This window comes from Natator depressus, chromosome 11 (genome assembly GCF_965152275.1).
Source record: "Natator depressus isolate rNatDep1 chromosome 11, rNatDep2.hap1, whole genome shotgun sequence".
NCBI lineage: Eukaryota > Metazoa > Chordata > Testudines > Cheloniidae > Natator > Natator depressus.
The window spans coordinates 76,073,570-76,096,225 of NC_134244.1; the positions used below are offsets into that span (position 1 = coordinate 76,073,570).

General features: G+C 47.9%; 2 protein-coding genes across 3 annotated transcripts in view; one reads left to right on the forward strand and one right to left on the reverse strand.

Moving 5' to 3' along the window:
- Positions 1-8,860, reverse strand: part of C11H21orf58 (chromosome 11 C21orf58 homolog) — a 51,679-nt gene extending 42,819 nt beyond the window's left edge. The window contains exon 1 of the mRNA XM_074968226.1: positions 8,740-8,860. Coding sequence (XP_074824327.1) covers positions 8,740-8,856 — 117 coding nt within the window. The 5' untranslated portion in view covers positions 8,857-8,860. The remainder of the gene's footprint in view (positions 1-8,739) is intronic.
- Positions 8,861-9,220: 360 nt separating this feature from the next.
- The window catches only part of PCNT (pericentrin), a 243,826-nt gene continuing 230,390 nt past the window's right edge, over positions 9,221-22,656 (forward strand). For both annotated transcript variants that reach the window (XM_074968199.1, XM_074968200.1), the window contains exon 1: positions 9,221-9,338. In XM_074968199.1, the coding sequence (XP_074824300.1) occupies positions 9,291-9,338 (48 nt within the window). In that variant the 5' untranslated portion in view covers positions 9,221-9,290. The remainder of the gene's footprint in view (positions 9,339-22,656) is intronic.

Sequence of the window (22,656 nt, forward strand, 5' to 3'; positions counted from 1 at the left end):
TAGGTAGATGTAGATTACACAGCTAAACTAGGGGAGACAGCTTTTAATTTCAGTGCTTTTTGTCCTCAAGGATCTTCAAAGAAGCATTCCATAAAAAGTCTCCTCAATATGAGTGGGTGACAATAGAAGACAATATTTAAAAAAAATTTAAAAAATGTTCCCAGACTCAGATGAATGACTAAGGGCAACACAGATATTCCAAGCACACCTTTCTCTGCTATTTCTTATTGCAGTTCCTTGTGCTGGGGATAGGTCATGGTTGCTGCAATGTTGCTCAGCTTGAAATTGTCACTCCTTTCTTAATTGTTGCTAGCCTTTGCTTCAAAGCGTCACTAAGCCCAGCCCTATGCGTTGCTAGCATGCTCTTATGACTAGCTCTGAGTACAGGCCATGTAGCCTGGTTGCTAAGTTTGTAGTGCCTGTCTACAATCTAAACAACTTATCTCCAGGCTTACATGACTTGCATACAGTATACTGAACTACCAGCACATCAAGTAGAGACAAAAGCCAAACTGAAACCACAGCCAGTTTTGTCCATAACATGAGGCCAGTTTCGGGGGACCAGATTGCATCCATGAGTAAAGGTGGCAGTGCTGTTGTAGCTGTATCCGTCCCATGATATGAGAGAGATGAGGTGGGTGAAGCAATATCTTCTATTGGGCCAACTTCTGGTGATGAGAGAGACAAGCTTACACAGAGCTTGGGAGGAGAAGGTGGCTTAAAGCCACCTTCCCATCTCCCTAATACTGATCCTCCCTATAGTTGTTGGCATACGTTAGAGCAGCCCAGGGGCGGGCCTACTCATGTAAGTAAAGTTAAGCATGTGCGTAAGTTGTTCCAGGATCAGGGTCTAAGTGAGGTTGGGATGATGATGTATGCTGTGTATACCAAGTCTGCTGCTCCAGGGGATGTTTGAGGGCCCATTCCAGGGCCCACAGATGGCATTCAGGGGCCCAATCCATGGGTCCCCAAGGAGTGTTCAGGGGCTCATTCTGGTGACCCAAGATTATTCAGGGCCTGGCCCAGTGTCTGTAGGAGGTGTTCAGGGGCTCACTCAGGTTGCCCCAAGGGTCCATCGCAGCATCTCAAGGAGTGTTCAAGGGGTGTTGAAGGGTCACTCCTGCAGTTCCTTGTCTGTCCCTGGACCTACAGGCAGTGTACAGGAGTCTGTCCCAGTGTCTCCAACAGTAGACCCCAGTAGTTATTCTGGTGGTGGTTCAGGGGTTCCCAGCAGGTCATCAGCAGGACATGTCAAGGCCCACAGGAGGTGTTCAGAGGCCCATCCTACCATTAACAAGGCAGGGCAGTCTCTACCATGATGTACCATTGTATGAAACTGTTGTCTCAATTTTCTCTGCATGATTCAGTGGCAGTGGGTTTGATTCTCCTTTTACAGCAGTGTAAATCAGGAATAACTTAATTCATAGGGTTTTTTTTTTTTTTTTTTAAGGCCAGAAGGGACATCATCTAATCTAACCTCCTGTATAACACAGGCCATAGAATTTCAACCACTTACCGCTATATAAAGCCCAATAAGGTGGCTAAAGCATAGCTTCCAGAAAGGCACCCAGTTCTGATTTGCAGTCTTGAAGAGAGAGAATCCACTATTTCCCTTGGTAGCTTTGGCAAGTGATTAATCACTCTCTGTTAAAAATTTGCACCTTATATCTAATTTGAATTTGTCTGGCTTTAGTTTCTAGCCCAGTGATGGGCAACCTGACGTCCCTGCAGCCCATGCCACTTCCCGCAGCTCCCATTGGCTGGTAATGGCGAACCATGGCCACGGGGCGCAGCGGGCAGCTGGGTCTGCGGACAGTCAATGAAAACAAACTGTCTCGCGGCCCGCTAGCAGATTGCCCACCACTGTTCCACCCACTATGCCTTTCTCCGCTAGGTTCAAGAGCCCTTTAGTATCTGTATTCTCTCCCTGAGTAGGTACTTATACACCATGATCAGCTCACCTTCTTTTTGATAAGCTAAACAGCTAAATGCTAAAAGACTCTCAGTGTAAGGCAGTATTTCCAGGTTTCAAATCATTTTTGTGGCTATTTTCTGTGCCATCTTTAATTTTTCAACATCCTTTTTAAAATGTGGACACCAAAATAAACACCAATATCAGTCTTAACAATATTCTTTCTTCCTAGATGTATGACCTTGTATTTGACTTCATTAATACATTTTGTTGAAATGAGCTCAGCTTACCAACTGATCTCAACTGCTCTGCATAATGGTTCTTATTTACCACTCAGACAATCTTAAAATTAGTGGATAACATAATCAGCAGTGATTTTTATATTCTAGATCGTTGATAAAAATATTAAATAGCATTGGGTCTAGAATGGATTCTTCCAGAACCGCATTACAAACACCCATATTTGATAATGATTAAGGCTACATTTTAGTCACAAGTATCTTTAGTAAAAGTAATGGACAGGTCACAGGCAATAAACAAAAATTCATGGCCAGTGACCTGTCCATGACTTGTACTATACACCCCTGACTAAATCTTGGGGGTGCGGTGGGGCATGGCCCTGGAGGGCACCACGGGGGTATGGTGGGGCTGGCAGGCTCCCTACCTGGCTCTGCGCCTGCCCAGAAGCAGTGATATTCCCCCTTCCTCAGCTCCTACGCGGAGGCGTAGCCAGGCAGCTCTGCATGGTGCCTCTACCCCAAGTGCTGGCTCTACAGCTCCCGTTGGCCAGGAACTGCAGGTAAGCACCACCCAGAGCCCTCACCCCTCCTGTGCCCCAGCCCTGAGCCCCCTCCCACACCCAAACTCCTGCTGCTGTTGGGGGTGGGGGGCACACTGTGATCCGAGACTGCCCCAGTAGCGGCCGGTGTGGCTGGCCCGGGGGCTGCCCGAGCTTCTCAAGCAGCCCCCAGGCTAGCTGCTGCAGAAGCCACAGAGGTCCTGGAAAGCCATGACTTCCGTGACCTCTGTGACAAACTCACAGACTTAATTCCCCATTGACAACTACTTTTGAGATCTCCGTCACTTATTTATCAATTTTAACAAGTGCTTTATTGATGTTGTATAGTGCTAGATTTTTTTTTTAAGTTACAGATGTAAACCAAGGATGGTAAGGGGAGGATCAAGCACAGTTGTAGCTAAAGAGCACCATTATTTTTAATAGAATTGTGCCTGCACACCCTGACATATCTCACGCTAGAAGCAGTATCTGAGTATGCTATATTCTGAAACCACACGTGGTTTTTCTATCCAAACTGGGAGCAAAAAGTTTTGCAGCCATGCACTAGGGTTACCTGGAGCCAGTAGTGAGCTGGAGCTGGTTTGTGCGAACCGATTGTTAAATTTTGAAGCCGGTTTAGAATTTTGAAGCCGGTTGTTAAAGGGGTGGGCAAACTCCGGCTCGCGGGCCACATGTGGCCCGTGGGACTGTCCTGTCCGTCCCGCCTGAGCTCTCAGCTGGGGAGGCTCCCCTGTGAATTTTTACTCACCTGGCAGCACTCCGAGCCTTTGGCGACACTTCAGTGGCGGGTCCTTCACTTGCTCCGGGCCTTCGGCGGCGGGTCCTTCAGTGCTGCTGAAGACCTGGAGCGACTGAAGGACGTGCTGCCGAAGTGCTGCCGAAGACCCGGAGCGACTGAAGGAACCGGTTCTTCAGCTTCTGGCAGCTCATCACTGCCTGGAGCTGAGGCAAACCTCTTGTCCCAAGGACTGCAACTAACCAATGCCATATCATAGTTAGGATGTAGATGAACAGGACTGTAGAGCTGTGGAAGTCTTCTACCATGGAAACCTATAGTTGCTTGCAAATTGCAATGTCTTTAGGGCATTTGTAGCACACAGGGACTGTGTATCAACGTACTATTGGCTGGATATATCAGTATTCCAGGGGTGGGCAAACTACGGCCTGCGAGCCGCACCACACGGCTTGTCCCCACCCCAGCCGGGGTGCTGGGCCAGGGGCTGCACCACGTGGCTCGGCTCCGCCCTGGCTGGGGGCGCACCACCCAGGTTGGCCCCGCTCTGGCTCCTATAAGCTCCAATGGGAGCTGCAGGGGCGATGCCTGCAGATGGGGCCGTGTGCAGAACCTCCTGGCCACACCTCCACATAGGAGCCAGAGAAGGGACATGCTGCTGCTGTTGCTGCTTCCGCTTCCAGGAACCAGTTGAGGTAAGTGCCACTCAGAGCCTGCAACCTCTGAGCCTCTCCCCATGCCCCAGCCCCAGCCCTGATTCCACCTCCTGCTCTCTAAACCCCTCGATCCCAGCCCAGAGCACCTTCCTGCACCCCAAACCTCTCATCTCCAGCCCTACTCCAGAGCTTGCACCCCCACATCAATTTTATTAGCATTCATGGCCTGCCATACAATTTCTAATCCCCAATGTGGCTGTCGGACCAAAAAGTTTGTCCTCCCCTGCAGTATTCTCTCATACTCCTGAGTCCCAGTCCAGCACCCTATCCAGCACCCTCCACTGTAGGCTGATTTTGCTGTGAACTTCAGCATCCTATCACAGGAAAGTTACAAAAGTACCCTTATAACATTCTCGGCACTGCCAAAGAAGCTGATTTTACATTAGCAACCTCCCCCCCCCCCAAAAAAAACCCCAAAACAAAAAACCCCTCGAGACCTGTTTGTTTATAAATTAATTATTATATTTTGTATTTTCTTTGCAGCAAATGCATTAATTACTACAGCTAAGGATTTCTTGCTGGTGGCTTGTCATATGGGGCAGTTGTTTAAGTGGTTGCTTGGACTCTCAAGCACATTAATATGTGATGTTGAATAGTTCATATGTCAACTCACAAAAGAGAGAATAGAAAAATAAATACACACCTCATACCACGCTTTTCTGAGGGGTAAACAACAGGCACTGCAATGTTTTCTCTTGGTTCATTCACAGATCACTGATTAAATAAATTCTAGCCACTGGAAACAATGGCCTAAAATTCTTCCAGATCCACCCAGCTGATCCCTTATGGCAAGGCAATCACAGAGGTGCAACAGAGCAGAATTTGGTGCTGTGTGCGTGTCCCTGTCTTTTCCTATATTCAATACACTAGCAATTTGCAGTTTGTTTTGACCTAGATCAAAACAGTACATAGGAAAGAAAGGAGATTACTGAATTATTAGGCTAGTACTCCCCACCCTAGGGTATTTGGTGACACTAAACACAATGAAGAGAATAGCAGGACCGCTTTATTCCCATCCCTGCTTCTGCTGTTCTACCTAGCACAATACTCACAACTGTCTACGCTCATATGACAGGTTTCAGAGTAAAAGTCGTGTTAGTCTGTATTCGCAAAAAGAAAAGGAGTACTTGTGGCACCTTAGAGACTAACCAATTTATTTGAGCATAAGCTTTCGTGAGCTACTGCATCCGATGAAGTGAGCTGTAGCTCACGAAAGCTTATGCTCAAATAAATTGGTTAGTCTCTAAGGTGCCACAAGTACTCCTTTTCTTTTTACCCTCATATGAGGGTTCCCATTGACTTCAGTTAGATTACCCATATACCTAAGAGCTTTGCCAAATCTAGGTCATAGTACTATCTATACCGATATCTCTGTCTCTGTACACACAATGAATTCAACCTCCTTTAATGTTTATTAAATTAACGAATGCAAGCAAATCATGAAACCGTTATTGCTCCTCCACATTTCTGTGCCCTTAGCCATCAGCCCTCAGTTTCATGCAGAAAACACAGTAGAGGAATAACACTTCATGAGGAAGCAAAATAAAATAGAAGCAGCACGAATAGTAGAAGTACTATGACTAAAATAAAATAAACAAATGCATATGCTTCCTGCTTCATTTAATCAAAATGTAAATTTTCTCCCTGGGCTATTTCATAATGAAATTGAGCTCAAAATTAGTTATGACTAGAGTTTGTATGTATATATCTTTATATTCTGATTTTTTTTAAAAAACAGGATGTTATGTCTACATTTATTATTTACTATTCCTCGTAGAGTAATGCCTAAAGGCCCGAACAGAAATCACAACCCCATTGTGCTAGGTGCTGTACAAACCCATGAGAGTCGCTGCCACAAAGAGTACAGCCTAATGCCCTGATCATGCAGATATTTATGTATATGCTTCATTTTATGTGCTGTGAATAGCCCATTAAAGTCAATGGGATTATCCACATTTTAAAAACTAAACACTTGCATAAATCTTGGCAAAAGTGGGATCTAAAGATTCTAAACTACATGTGGGAGGTTAAAGAGAGACAGAGAAAAGTGACTTGTCCAAGGTCACACAGCAGAGGAGTGGAAAAGCTGGGAAAAGAAGAGAGGTCTTCTAGATACCAGATCTGTACTCTATGTACTACAGCAACACCTGATCTGGAAAAAACAAAAACCCCACCCCTGCAACAGTAAAAAATATATCAGTGACAGCAAAATGCTACGCCTGTGTAATTGATGTGTGTTTTGAGAGAGCGAGGTGGGTGCCTGAAATTAGAATGAGCTGGGGGAGCAAGATTTTCTTTGCTTTAGATTGTAATAATATTTTCAGTGCCTTCTGACTCTCCTCCCCCACAAGTCCCATCCCACCTGAGGACAGACACTGGGATTGTTTAGTCTGCGGAAGACAAGAATGAGGGGGGATTTGATAGCTGCTTTCAACTACATGAAAGGGGGTTCCAAAGAGGATGGATCTAGACTGTTCTCAGTGGTACCAGATGACAGAACAAGAAGTAATTATCTCAAGTTGCAGTAGGGGAGGTTTAGGTTGGATATTAGGAAAAACTTTTTTATTAGGAGGGAGGTGAAGCACTGGAATGGGTTACCTAGGGAGGTAGTGGAATCTCCTTCCTTAGAGGTTTTTAAGGTCAGGCTTGACAAAGCCCTGGCTGGGATGATTTAGTTGGGGATTGGTCCTGCTTTGAGCAGGGGGTTGGATTAGATTAGTGGTTCTCAAACTTTTGTACTGGTGACCCCTTTCACATAGCAAGCCTCTGAGTGCGACTCCCCCTTATAAATTAAAAGCGCTTTTAAATATATTTAACACCATTATAAATGGTGGAGGCAAAGCGGGGTTTGGGGTGGAGACTGACAGCTTGTGACTCCCCTCCCCCATGTAATAACCTTGCAACCCCCTGAGGGGTCCTCACCCCCAGTTTGAGAATCCATGGACTAGATGACCTCCTGAGGTCCCTTCCAACCCTGATATTCTATACAGAGTGTGGTGCCTTCCAGCTAAGCTCTGTGGGGACTCTTACGTTTCTAACCTTTGTTTAAAGAACAGTTCTCAGTTGCTAGTTACAAGGTGCCTAAAACAGTGACTATCAAAAGGAAGGTGATCTCATCCCCACCACGTGCTGGGAAAGGGACAGAACAGCTGCATTTTAAAATTAACGATATGTCTGCACCACTACGGTAGCGGTAGCATTGGCCAGCACATGCCTCAGCAATGCTCCCTCGCAGCCTAGGCAAGGCTGATGGTGGTTGGTAGTGGGGGATGGGCTGGCTAGCCCCAGCCAGAAGGGGGGGCAGCTGGAGCAAGGTGGGGGAGCCAGGGCCTTGAGGGAGCAGGGGGACAAGAACAGGCGGCTCATAGCGCTAGGAGCGCTATCCCTGTGACGTCCAAGCCCTGAGTGGGAGGACAGGGGATTGGGGGGTGGCATAGTACTAGCAACCTCCTCCCCATTTCGGATGACCACCTGTCCCCTATTTTAAGGGCTGTACCTTGATTGTTTTAAATATTAAACTGAAGTTTATGATAATTGCATTGTACACTTGAGAGCAAAATCCATGACATGCTCCGGGAAAGGGTGTTCCCCTAAATTATCACTTAAAATACAGGGCCAGCCCCTATTATTATGTGAAAAGAAAAGGAGGACTTGTGGCACCTTAGAGACTAACCAATTTATTTGAGCATAAGCTTTCGTGAGCTACTGCATCCGATGAAGTGAGCTGTAGCTCACGAAAGCTTATGCTCAAATAAATTGGTTAGTCTCTAAGGTGCCACAAGTCCTCCTTTTCTTTTTGTGAATACAGACTAACACGGCTGCTTCTCTGAAACTTGTTATTATGTGGTTGTCCTCTTATTTCCCTCCAACAACACTGGTCCGGGGGGGGGGGGGGAAGAGCAGGGAAGGGGAATTTCCATAGAGCTAGGAGCCCCTCCCTATGGGGCTGGGATGGGAGGGGGCACAGAGCTAGGAGCCCCTCCCTGTGCGGTGGGGGCCAAAGGGGGGGGTCCCTAGAGCTAGGAGCCCCTCCCCTTGGGGCTGGGATGGGAGGGGGCACAGAGCTAGAAGCCCTTCCCTGTGGGGTGGGGCCAAAGGGGGGGTCCCTAGAGCTAGGAGCCCCTCCCCTTGGGGCTGGGATAGGAGGGGGCACAGAGCTAGGAGCCCCTCCCTGGGGGGGGCAGGCCCTCAGGAGGCGGTCCATAGAGCTAGGGGGCAGGGTGGGGCCGGTGCGGGGGGGGGTCCGTAGAGCTAGAAGCCCCTCCCGGCGGGGACAGGGCGGGGGGGGGCCTCGGAACTCCTCCCGGCGGGGAATCCCCGCGGCCCCCCCCGGGACGCACGCAGCCCGCACGAGCAGCGCAGCTCCAGACGCTCTCCTTGCCCCGCCCCCACAGGGAGGAACCGGCGGGAAGCGCCTCACGCCCTGGCCCTGGGGGCGGAGGCCCCCTGCCCCCTCCCCCCTCCACTATCCCAGCTCCTGACTGGCCGGCTCGGTTTTCCCGGGGCTGAGGCCGCCCACTCGCGATTGGCTAGCTCCCCTGTGGGGGCGGGCCCTAGCCCCGCATCCTTTTGAACTGACCATCCAGGCAGCCGTAGCTCCGCGGTGGGGAGGAGCTTCTTCCTCGGCGCTTCCGTTGGCGGAGGCGGGAGCTGCAGAGGGAGGAGAACGCCAGCCCCCGCTGTCAATCCCAGCCATCCGTTCCTGCGACTGGGCACAGTGCCCCGCCCCCTGCCCCTCCCACTGCCCCGGGGCTTCCCCGCCCACAGCCCCGCCCCCCCCCGGACCCTCCCCAACCGCCCGGGCCCGGCCGAGACCCATCCCCCGCTGGCCGGTGGGTGGCCGCTGGGCGGAGTCGGCAGCGCGGCAGGAGCCCCCCGGGAGCGGCCAGGCTCCCTGCGGCAGGGCCCTCGCCGGACCGAGCCCCACGCGGGCCGCCCTGCCCGGCCTGGGGCGGAGCGGGGGGCGGGGCCCCGGTCCCAGTGCGGCCCTTCCCTGAGCGTGGGCTCGGCGGGCGCCATTGTGAGCCCGCTGGCGGCCGTGAGGCGCCTCGGAGCCCGGTCCCCTCCCCCAGCCCCCCGTCGGGAGCCTGCCCCGTTCGTCGGGCTCGCGCCCCCGGCCCGGCCCCGGCCATGGACGCGGAGGAGAGGCGGAGGAAGCTGGAGGCCGGTAGAGCCAAGGTGATGATGGCGCTCCCCTTCCCCCTCTCCTGGGGGGCTGGGACTGCCGGGCTCCTTCCCCGCCCCTGGGGGCCGGCTGCCGGGCTCTTTTCCCGCGGGGGGAGAGTGGGTCAAGGTGGGTCGATGAGCGGCTGGACTCCTGTTCCCCCCCCCCCCCAGCCTGGGGGGCGGGGGACCTGGGCTCCTTTCCGGTGCTTCAGCCCCCCCCCCCCCCAGGTGAGCTGTGTGGGGGAGAGTCCCCATGACAGCACCGTGGCGGGCTGAGACCCCCGGGTGGGGCTGTGTGTTGTTCAATGTCGGTTCTGCGACAGGATCACAGCCCTGACCTGAGACTTCGCGCTCCAGGCCAACCGCTGGCCCTTAGCGGCGCGAGGTGAGGGTCTCCTAGCTGGTCTCCTTAGCGTGCACCCTGCTTCACAAACACAAAAACAAGGCTGTTGTCCCGAGAAACTTGTAGTCAAGAGCCAGCCCTGCAATGAGCTCTGTGCGGAAATCTCCCTTGTTGGGGCGAAGTCCTGCACCACTGAAGTTTTGGGATCTAAGACACCAAAATCCATGTAAGTGAAAACGTGGTGTTTGTTTATGGATTGGCCCTGGATTCTGATGGCTGTTCAGTTTCCTATAAAGAGCAAACTGAGGATAAGTAGGTGAAAAGAGTGAAGAGAGTATGCAGTGGATATTTTGTGAGTTGCACCAGTGTATAATTAATGTTGTATGTGTGCACATCTTGCGTACGTACCTAAGTGCAACTACATCAAAATGGTTAATTTTATATATAGTCAGTGACAGTTCTCCTGAATTCCAGCTGGGAGTAGCTGAAATGCTTGTCTTGCTGAATGTCATGCCTAATGCAGGGATATTGGGGAAACAATCTACCTTGGAAATCAATATAAAAGTTACACTCAAGGTTGGGAATTTTGTTACCAATGCCATCGGTTTTTTCATTTGGCTCACTTAAAAATTGCTGCTTTGTTTTAACATTTTAATCTTAAATGCAGGTTCTAAATGGTTTCAGTGTAAGAAAATAATGGTTTCAGAAGCTGTGTAACCAGAGAAGTGAGAGTCTTAATTTGGTGGCTTTGGAGGGTTCTCAAGGGTCAAGGAGATCAGAGTTCAGAATAGTGGTATGAACCCAAAATATGAGTTACATTTTCTGCTGCTTAAATAACTGATAAACTCTAGAGGCATGTCAGGGTCAGAGTAAGGATGATTCTTTTTTAATACTCAGACTTCATTTACTTGGAAGTATATTGATACTTGAGAAGTTGAGATTATAATTATAGGTAGTGGGAAACAGATTTATTCTGTACTAAGAGTGGAATGAAAAAAAACGTTTACTCATATGTACACGATTAGTATTGTTATGGTCAATGGAACCTCCCATGTGTTTAGAAACGTACAGCATCAGGGCCCAAGAATGTAAGCTTCTCACTGAGGTTACTGTTGTCTTTGTCTTGTACAGTGCTGAGCACTTTGGTGGTACCTAACAAACAAATAGCACTATTCGGAAAAAAAAATCACATGTGCTTTACATTGATAAAACCTGATCATTTTCATAAATGTTGATATGACCAGTCACTGTATCATTTATGTCCAAGGTTTCTTTTGTTTTTGTGGACTGTCTTTGGTCTCCAAGTAGAGAAATATGATGCTGAAATCAGTGATGAGCTGCCAAAATCTTAACCGGTTCCCTCCTCACCCCACTAGGGGGTCGTGGCCCGCCCCCCGGGACCCTTGCCCCATCCATCCCCCTCCCCTGTCCCCTGACTGCCCCCAGAACTGGGCAGGAGGGTCTCGTGGGCCACTGTAGTGGGTGCCCACTCTGGCTCCTAGGGGTGGGGTAGCGTAGCTAGCGGGGGAATAAGGAGAGTGGCCGCTCCCCCCACTGATCACATCAAAAGTGGCGCCTCAGGCACCGACTCCGTGGGTGCTCTGGGGCTGGAGAACCCGCGGGGAAAATTTGATGGGTGCAGAGCACCCACTGGCAGCTCCCCGCTCCGCGCCCGGCCCCAGCTCACCTCTGCTCCACCTCCTCCCCTGAATGTGCCGCCCCGCTCTGCTTCTCCGCCCCCTGGGCTTCCCGCGAATCAGCTGTTCACACAGGAAGCCTGGGAGGGCTGAGAAGCAAGCGGCGGCTTCTAACTCAGGCCCAGGGAGGCGGAGACGAGCTGGGGCGGGGAGCGGTTCCCCTGCGGCCCCCAGGTTACCTGCTGCAGCGCGGGCAGCCCTCCTCGTGCCCCCCCACCCCAGCTCACCTCCGCTCCACCTCCCTGGGCCTGAGCGTGAAGCCGCCACTTGCTTCTCAGCCCTCCCAGGCTTCCTGCGTGAACAGCTGATTCGCGGGAAGCTGGTGGGGCGGAGAAGCAGAGCGGGGCGGCGCGTTCAGGGGAGGAGGTGGAGGCGGAGCGGAGGTGAGCTGGGGCTGGGCGTGGGGCCGGGAGCTGCCGGTGGGTGCTCTGCACCCACCAAATTTTCCCTGTGGGTGCTCCAGCCCTGGAGCACCCATGGAGTTGGCACCTAAAGCGCCACATTTGCCTGGTTGTTAAATTTAGAAGCCCTTTTAGAACGGGTTGTCCCTCATGGGACAACCCGTTCTAAAAGGGCTTCTAAATTTAACAACCGGTTCTAGCGAACCGGCGCCAGCTCACCACTGGTTGAAATGGTAACGGAAGCCACTGTGATCCAGCACATAGGACAGTAGACTGGGAATCTAGTTGTGGGTTGGCTATCCACCTGCTGCGTAACTTCAGACTGGTCTTAAGTTACCAAATCACACTACATCAGATTTAGTATCAGCGGCTGTAGCTCTTTAGCCAGTGAGAATATGAAATGCTAATTTGAGAGTTCTTACTTGTATTTCAGAATCGGAGAGACATGGTGGGTGAGGTAATATATTTTATTGGACAAACGTCTGTTGGTGAAAGGACTAGCTTTCAAGCTACCCAGAGTTATTCTTTCAGAAGGAGGCATTTTGACAAAAGGAGTTTATATTTAATGATTTTTTTTACCTCAGAGTAAAAATGATAGTCATCACACCTGAACAATTCCATCATATACATTGTGGGAAATAAAAGTAGATTCTTTTGAAGCACTGTGGATAAAATGTAGAAAAAAAATCACTTAAATATCAATTTTATCTTTTTACCACTACTTACATGTAGTTCTGACCTATGACTTGACCTAAAGCTCTTGTATGTTTCTCTTGGCTGCATTATACAGGACAAAGTAGTACATGATGTGTGAACAGGATTTTGTTAAAACTTTCCTTGTATTAAGTCCCCTACTAGTACAGTATCTGGCTATAGTAAGAAAAATGTGGTATTCTAGTGTAAGAAGCAAACTGTTCCCACCTGTTGGACAGCTGTCACTTTGCCATCTCCAAATCAGTGGGGGCTTATATTATATTTAAAGCTGCATGCTGTGCCAGTGTTGCATCTTAGGACTTGGCTACACTTGCGAGTTACAGCGCAGTGAAGGAGCCCCAGGCACACTAGCTCACCACCCGTCCACACTGGCAAGGCACTAAGAGTGCTCTGACTCCGTGGCTACAGCGCTGCTGGTACTCCACCTCGGCGAGTGGAATAACGTTTGCTGTGCCCCCGCTGGAGTGCCGTGGTGCCAATGTGAATGAGGTATTGCATTACTGCGCTCTGATCAGCCTCTGGAAACATCCCATAATCCCCTTAAGTCAAGTGACCACTCTTGTTTTTGAATTGCTGCAGGAATGCGGATATGCCTTTTGAAAGCTCTGTTTCTGACAGCTGGCTGCTTATCTGCTCCTAGACAAAGCAAGTCATTCGTGTGGAATACTGTGTGAGAGAGAGAGGCGGGGGAGGGGGGAAGAGGGGAGTCTGCTGCTCTCTGAACTTACAAGACAGCATGCTGACATGGTCTCAGCCCCACAAAACCCACTCTCTCTCCCCCCACATACACACAACACTCTCCCTGTCACACTCTGCTGCCGGCCCCCCCATTTGAAAAGCATGTTGCAATCACTTGCATGCTGGGATAGCTGCCCACAATGCACCGCTCCCAATGCTGCTGCAAGTGATGTGGTCACGCCAGTGCGCTTGAAGCTGTCAGTGTGGACAGACTGCAGCACTCTTCCTACTGCGCTCTCCGAAGGATGGTTTAACTCACAGCGCTCTACATCTGCAAGTGTAGCCATGCCCTAAGAGTTCTTTAGTTCAATATTAAATGTTTAGCTTTTGTAGGCTAATTAGTTACATTACACTACATAAAAATTCAAAGGTAGGTAAAAATCAGAGCTACTGTTACACCTCTAATTACTCAGGTGAAATATTTTATTTAATATTTGTCACCCTTCCGCTGTCTTAGCACTCTCATTCTGAGGAAGCTTAATATCCTGATGTTGCCTGTTCTGAACCTAAAAGAAACATTAACTAGGTTTCTGGAAACAGTTCTGTGGATCAAATGTGGGCCTTAATCCTGAAAGTTCTGTGTGAAAAGACCACTGTAGAATCCCATTAACATCAATGGGACTCTGCATGGGAGTCTGACAAGGTGGAACAACTTGCATGGTTCAAACCATGGTTAGAAGAAGAGCAATACTGCCAACCCTGAACATTCAAAAATGTTGAGTCAGCCCTCCCTGCCTTTCCTGAAGTCATGAGATTGGTTTAAAAATTGTGAGATTTAAAAAATAAATTTGTGTTATTTGACTTCTGGTGTTCGTGCCTTTTAGAGTTCATATTTTCAAACTTTTCTCTGCGTCCATGTGGGGTAGAAACTTAAAAAAAAAAAAGTGAGAGAGATGAAGTTCTCACATAGTCACATTACACCAGCAGCTGGCATGTCATGGAAAATGCCAACTATTATGAGATTTGCAATAAAATTATGTGACAAGTTACTCTACTCCCTGTAGATGTAAAAAGGACCAGAAGTATTCCATTATGTGTTTTGGTTGTCATCTTGTGGATTTCCAATTTTCTATAGAATGAGGTGAGGAAAAAATCTACTTTGCATCAACTAATGCCAGTATCAGAGAAAGTGATTTTAAAATACCGACAGTAAGGAATGGCAATACAGTACTTGTGAAATATCCTCCTTTTTATCAGAACTTTATGCTTGTTTTTATAAACATATCTTAGGCAGCTTATCTGTATCTAGCCATCGCCACCATAGATCCATTTAATAATGACAGTATCTTGGATATTTTCTTGAGAATTTTTAGGAAGTGAAATCAGAACCAAAGAAGGAATTGTCCGAGTTCAAGAGTAGTTACACTTGATCCATCTATCCATCTCTTGTTGAGCAGTCTGAGAAACTAATATGGTGGGATTCATTCATAGCTGAATTATTAGGGCAGTGTAACTTACAAAGAAATTAAGAATATAACAAGAACAGACAAACTGGGTCAGACCAAAGGTTCATCTAGCCCAGTATCCTGTCTGCTGACAGTGGCCAATGCCAGGTGCCCCAGAGGGAATAAACAAGAACAGGTAATCATCAAGTTATCCATTTCCTGTTGCTCATTCCCAGCTTCTGGCAAGCAAAGGCTAGGAATGCCATCCCTGCCCATCCTGGCTAATAGCCATTGATGGACCTATCCTCCATGAATGTATCTAGTTCTTTTTTGAACCCTGTAATAGTCATGGCCTTCACAATATCCCCTGGCAAAGAGTTGCACAGGTTGACTGTGCGTTGTGTGAAAAAATAAAAACTTCCTTTTGTTTGCTTTAAACCTGCTGCCTATTAATTTCATTTGATGACCCCTAGTTCTTGTGTTAAGGAAGTCTTATTCACTCCTTCTCGTATCTACTTCCTCTACACCAGTCGTGATTTCATAGACCTTTATCATATTCCCCCCGTTAGTCATTCCTTTTCCAAGTTGAATAGTCCCAGTCTTATTAATCTCTCCTCATACGGAAGCCGTTCCATACCCCTAATCATTTTTGTTGCCCTTTGCTGAACCTTTTCCAATTCCAATATATCTTTTTTTGAGATGGGGAGACCACATTTGCACGCAGTATTCAAGGTGTGGGCGTACCATGGATTTATATGGAGGCAATATATTTTCTGTTTTATTATCTATCCCTTTCTTAATGATTCCCAACATTCTGTTCACTTTTTTGACTGCCGCTGCACATTGAGTGAATATTTTCAGAGAACTATCCACAATGACTCCAAGATCTTTCTTGAGTGGTAACAGCTAAGTTAGACCCCATTATTTTATATGTATAGTTGGGATTATGTTTTCCAATGTGCATTACTTTGCATTTATCAACGTTGAATTTCATCTGCATTTTGTTGCCCAGACACCCAGTTTTGTGAGATACCTTGGTCACTCTTCGGAGACAGCATTGGACTTAACTATCTTGAGTATTTTTGTATCATCTGCAAATTTTGCCATGTCTCTGAGTATCCCTTTTTCCAGATTATTTATGAATGTGTTGAACAGCACTGGTCCCAGTACAGACCCTTGGGGGACAGCACTGTTTACCTCTCTCCATTCTGAAAACTGACCATTTATTCATACTCTCTGTTTCCTATCTTTTAACCAGTTACCAATCCATGAGAGAACCTTCTCTCTTATCCCATGACCGCTTACTTTGCTAAAGAGCCATTGGTGAAGGACCTTGTCAAAGGCTTTCTGAAAATCTAAGTACATTATATCCACTGGATCACTCTTGTCCACATGCTTGTTGACCCCCTCAAAGAATTCTAGTAGATTAGTGAGGCATGATTTTCCTTTACAAAAACCATGTTGACTCTTCTCCAACAAATTATGTTAATCTATGTGTCTGACAATTTTGTTCTTTATTATAGTTTCAACTAGTTTGCCCGGTGCTGAAGTCAGGTTTACCAGCCTGTAATTGCCGGAATCACCTCTGGAATTAGGTTCCCTATAAGCCACGTGGCCGCGCAGGAGCCTATTTAGCACTGTGCAGGCACTCAGGGAACTCGCACGGGGTCAGGCCAGGGGTGCCCCTCCCCCAGCCTCAACCTAGCCTGGCCCTGCTGGGGCACCCAGCCTTGCTGCGGTCCAGACCTGCGGTGGCCGGGGTTCCCAGCCCTGCTGTGGCTGGGGTGGGGTGGCACGGCCACGGAGCTGCTGTGGTGTGGAGCGGCGCCTCTCCCCCACAGCCCAGGTGCTGTTGTGAAGAGAGAGAGCTGGGGGGAGTCCTTTCTGCCCGCTGTAGCCCCGGAGCACTCTCCTGCACTGCAAACTCCTCATCCCTGGCCCCACCCCAGAGCCCATACCCCCAGATGGAGCCCTCACACCTCTGCCCCCCAACCCTCTGCCCCTGCCCTGAGCCCCCCATCCCTGCACCCCCAGCCGGAGCCTTCACCCCCTTCACTGAACCCTCTGCCCTGGCCCTGAGCCCCTCATCCCTGGCCCCACCCCAGAGCCCGCACTACCACTGCATGAATTTGTAGAGAGGTGGTGGAATCTCCATTCTTAGAGCTTTTTAAGGGCCGGCTTGACAAAGCCTTGGCTGGAATGATTTAATTGGTGTTGGTCCTGCTTTGAGCAGGGGATTGGACTAGATGACCTCTTGAGGTCTCTTCCAACCCTAATATTCTATGAAGGTGATGTGTCACGCATCTCCTCCATATTGGTGCATGTAACAAAATTGGTTCTGTACATGGGTGGGAAAAATTAGAGAGAACGCTGCTCTGGAGCCCTTTTTAAAAATTGGTATCACATTAGCTATCCTCCAGTCATTTGGTACAGAAGCTGATTGAAATGATAGGTTACAGACTACAGTTAATTGTTCTGCAGTTTCATATTTGAGTTTCTTCAGAACTCTTGGGTGAATACCATCTGGTCCTGGTGACTTATGACTGTTTAGTTTATCAATTTGGTCCAAAACCACCTCTGAATGGCAACTCAATCTGGGACAGTTTCTCAGATTTGTCACCTAAAAAGAATGGCTCAGGATTGGGAATCTCCCTCATCCAGGGGCCCCACTGGTTGTTTAGCAGGCTTCCTGCTTCTGATGTACATTTTTTTGCTATTACTTTTTGAGTCTATGGCTAGCTGTTCTTCAGATTCTTTTTTGGCCTTCCTAATTATATTTTCACACTTCATTTGCCAGAGTTTATGCTCCTTTCTATTTTCCTCCCTAGGATTTAACTTTCACTTTTTAAAGGATGCCTTTTTGTGTCTCACTGCTTCTTTTACTTTGTTTAGCCATGCTTGCACTGTTTTGGTTCTCTTACTATGTTTTTTAATTTGGGGTAAACATTTAAGTTGAGCATCTATTATGGTGTCTTTAAAAAGTTTCCACTCAGCTTGTAGGGAGTTCGCTTTTGGTGCTGTAACCTTTTAATTTCTGTTTCACTAACTTCCTCATTTTTGTGTAGTCCCCCTTTCTGAAATGAAATGCTACGTTGAGCTGCTGTGGTGTTTTCCCCGCCACAGGGATGTTAAATTTAATTATATTATGGTTACTATTGCCAAGGGGTCCAGCTATATTCACCTCTTGGACCCGAAGCTGTGTTCCACTTAGGACTAAATCAAGAATTGCCTCTCCTCTTGTGGGTTACAGGACTAGCTGCTCCAAGAAGCAGTCATTTAAGGTGTCAAGAAACTTTATCTCTTCATCCCGTCCTGAGGTGACATGTACCCAGTCAATATGGGGATAGTTGAAATCCCCCTTTTTTATTTTAATAGCCTCTCTCATCTCCCTGAGCATTTCCCAGTCAATATCACCATCCTGGTCAGCTGGTCGGTAATATATCCCTACTTCTATATTCTTATTATTAGAGCATAGAATTACTATTCATAGAGATTCTGTGGTACAGTTTGGTTCATTTAACATTTTTACTTCATTTGATTCTATGCTTTCTTTCACATATAGTGCCACTCCCCCACCAGCATGACCTGTTCTGTCCTCTGATATATTTTGTACCCTTATGTTACTGTGTCCCATTGATTATCCTCATTCCACCAAGTTTCTGTGATGCCTATTATATCTATATCCTTGTTTAATATGAGGCACTCAAGTTCACGCATCTTATTATTTAGACTCCTAGCATTGGTACATAAGCACTTTAAAAACTTGTCACCTTTTAGCTGTCTGGCATTACATAATGTAATTGAATGTGACTTTTTATCATTTGACTGTTTCTCATCAGATCCTACCTGTATCATCTTCCATCCTCTTCCCATTACTAGGACATAGAGAATCTCCATTAACAGATCCTCCCCTAAGGGATGTCTCTGTCCAAACCATGTGCTCCTCTGCACCTGTCGGCTCTCCACCAGCCCTTAGTTTAAAAACTGCTCAACAACTGTTTAATTTAAAGTGCCAGCAATCTGGTTCCATTTTGGTTTAGGTGGAGCCCATCCTTCCTTTATAGGCTCCCCCTTTCCCAAAAGTTTCCCCAGTTCCTAATAAATCTAAACCCTTCCTCCCTACACCATCGTCTCATCCACACATTGAGACCCTGTGGTTCTGCCTGTTCAAATGTCTCTGCGCGTGGAACTGGAAGTATTTCAGAGAATGCTACCATAGAGGTCATGGACTTCAATCTCTTATCTAGCATCCTAAATTTGACCTCTAGGACCTCTCTCCTATCCTTCCCTATGTCACTCGTACCTACATGTACCACGACCACCAGCTCTTCCACAGCACTTTGCATAAGTCTGTCTAGATGTCTCGAGAGATCCGCAATCTTCGCACCAGGCAGGCAAGGTACCATGCGGTTCTCCTGGTCATCGCAAACCTAGCTATCTATGTTTTTAATGATCGAATTGTCCATTACTAATACCTGTCTCTTCCTAATAACTGGAGTTCCCTCCTCCGGAGAGGTATCCTCAGTGCGAGAGGATACCACAACATTATCTGGAAGGAGAGTCCCAACTATGGGATCGTTTCCCTCTGCTCTAGTTGGATGTTCTCCTTCCCTGAGACTTTCATCCTCCGCAACAGCACAGAGGCTGTCAGTCCGGGGGTGGGACCGTTCTATTGTGTATCGGAAAGTCTCAAGTATAGTACTTTCGTCATTGAAGACACCAATCAGTGTTCCGAAGCAAAAAGTCACAGAATTTGTAAAAAGTCTAGTCAACTTCCATTTTGTATTGGTAGACTCTGCTCAACCTCTAAATCTATTTTATGCAGGTCAGTACTGCTCGCTGCTTTTTAACTACAATTATATTTGTAGGCTATCTAAAGAGTCTTTCCTGAAGGTAACTATTTTCATAGTCTTTGCAGGATAGAATGGCTTTTCAGAGTGCAGAGCAGGCTCCTTTACCCAATTCATACAAAACTGGTTGTATTCCAAGTGTAAGTCTGGAAAGCTGTCTGTCCAGAAAAGTGAGGGGAGAGAGGCATGCAAAACTTCTTGGTCTCCTCTTCACTGCATAGTTAACTAGAGTTGCCTGCACTTGAGTTAACTCCTTTCACATAAAAGCAGCCACGCTGCAAAATAATATTTGAGCTGCACAGACTGTTTGTTCTCTTTGTATTTAAGTTTAACTATTTGTTCTAGCAGCTGATGAGTTGTGCTAACTTGATCTTTAGTATCTACTCTCTGATTGGCCAGCCAACTTGAATTAAAACCACCATCATGCTTGATTTCAAGGTTTTTGTGTGTGCATGGAACTTGAGTTAGCTTTGCAGTGAGGATAAGCACTCAAAGGTGCACATCAGTGTGGTAAGGCTTGCAACCTCCAATCCCTAGTCTGCATGTAGACCTGAAGTGATGGAAAAAGATAGGCTTTTTCCTCTCCACTTTGGGACAGGTGGCACTCAAGCTAAATCCCCAGCTCTGGGAAAGGAAGTATGCTGCCATACCTAATGACCTCATTGGAGTCTATCTGCCCCCAATAGACACAGAGAGGCTCTCTGCAAAGTTTTTCTGCATAGGAGGAGGGGGTGGAGTTGCAGTAGACAGGGATGGTTGCAGTGTCATTCCTACATATCCACAGAAGATGGTTGCAAAAAGTTCATACAATGCCAGGCTATATTAGCTTCTCTGCATATACTCCCCACTTTTGCTCCACCTACATCCCACTCTAGAAAGAGGAGAGTCCTAGGTAGGATTGAGCCATGCTACTGGGGAAGAGGAGTGAGCTTCCAGAGGGGTGCAGGGTTGTGGTTTCCTGCAGATCACAGGGGTTCTACTGGTGTTGGGGGGAGAGGACGCTGGGTAAAGATGAAATGCCATCGTCCTGACAGAATGATGGAAGGTTATCAATTCAAGGAAGTCTTGATCTAGAGCAGGGGTGGTGGGCACACTATGGCCCACGGGCCATGACCGGCCCGTTGGACCTTTTAATCTGGCCCTCAACCTCCTGCTGGGGAGTGGGGTCAGGGGCTTGCACTGCTTCATACTCCAGCCAGGGAGCGGGGTTGCGGGCTTTCCATGTGGCTCCCGGAAGTAGCGGCATGTGCCCCCTCTGGCTGCTATGTGTAGGGGCAGCCAGGGGGCTCGGCATGCAGCACCCACCCCAAGCGTTGCCCCCTGCAACTCCCATTGGTTGGGAACCTGACACAGAGCTGCCTGGTGCTGCGCCTCCGCTTAGGAGCTGGAGGCCGGGGGGGGGAGGGGGGCATGCCGCTGCTTCCGGGAGCTGCAGGGGCGGTGCCTGCAAATGGGGCAGAGCTGCCTGGCTGTACCTTCATGTAGGAGCAGGAGGGGGGGACATACCACTGATTCTGGTAAGTGCTGCCTGGAGCCTGCACCCCTAAGCCCTCCCCCACACCCCAACCCTCTTCCCCAGCCCTGATCCCTGTCCCGCTCTCCGAACCCCTCGGTCTCAGCCCAGAGCACCCCCCCCCATCCTAAGCCCCTGCCCCAGTCCGGAGCCCCCTCCCACACCATAACTCCTCATTTCTGGCCCCACCCCAGAGCCCGCATCCCCTCCCGCACCCCAACCCCCAATTTTGTGAGCATTCATGGCCCGCCATACAATTTCTATACCTAGATGTGACCCTTAGGCCAAAAAGTTTGCCCACCGCTGGTCTAGAGGTTTTCCTACTTTTTTAATAGAAAGGCAGCCATTTGGTTAGATTTGTATTCCAGCATGTATATCTTATAACTTTAGCATCCTGTTCTTGTGGCTGAGTGAAGAGCAACCAGCTGTAACCTGGTTTTAAACTTCTCTAAAAGCATCTCCCAAACACTCAAGGATTTCCCCAGGCATTGCAGGGAATGTAACAAACAAGCAAATCAGACTCCTGGACTCAAGAATTAAAATAATCTTACAGCATTAAAATATACCAACATACAGTACTTGTATTGCAAGTAAGTTTAGTCCTCACCAGATCCTTGGATTCCAAGAGTAATACCAAAGTTACTTGAAATGTATTGCTATACTATTTTTATATAATTGCAGAATACTTTTAATTTTGAAAACACACACAGTTAATACTTTGATAAATATTGTCTGTTTAGTGTGATGGAAAGATTCAGCAGTATGACAGATCTCTAGAAAGAAGCATCAGATAAGAAGCTTAAACAAGTGAAAAGGGAAAGTCTGCTATAACAAAGGTCCTGTGTATTCAGTGGTCCCATGGCAGCAGCATTTGCTGTGGAATTCACTACTTGCTGTAGAATTCTGCAAACTGCATTGTTCTTAAATTATATTTCTAGCCCTCCTGGATACAAAGGTAACCTTGAAATGGATGTAAACTGGTGCATCATTTTCTTTGGGTATTTGTACACTACAGAAACCATACTGGCATAGAGAAAAGGAGTACTTGTGGCACCTTAGAGACTAAAATTTATCTGAGCATAAGCTTTCCTGAGCTACAGCTCACTTCATCGGATGCATAGGTACATTGCTGTAGGTATGCTGGCATAACTTTGTAGTGTAGATCCAGCCTGCAGAAATGGAAGGGGTTTTCCATTAGTGTAAGAATACTACCTCCCCGAGCAACCGTAGGTACATCGACAGAAGCATTTTTTTCCATTATGTAGCTGCATCTATATTGGGAGTTAGGTCAGCTTAGCTACATTGGCCAGTGGTGTAGATTTTTCACATTGCTGACTACTGTTGCTGTGTTGACTTATGTTTTGTGTGGACCAGACTTTCTTGTGGGCTAGCCTACCCTAACAATGCTACAGCAGGATAGCTACAGCAGTGCCACTGTAGTTCTTCAGCATAGCCATTCACTACAGCGACGGAAGGGATTCTCCCATTGCTGTAGTGACTCCACCTGCCTGAGAAGCAGTAGCTATGTCGATGGAAGAATTCTTCCGTCTATGTAGGGCTGTCTACAACGGCGGTTAGGTTGGCCTAACTACAGGGCTCAGGGGTCTGGCTTTTTCACAGTTATGAGAGAAATAGCTGGGTTGGCTTAACTTTTGAATGTAGACCTGGCCAATAGTTTGCAGACCACCT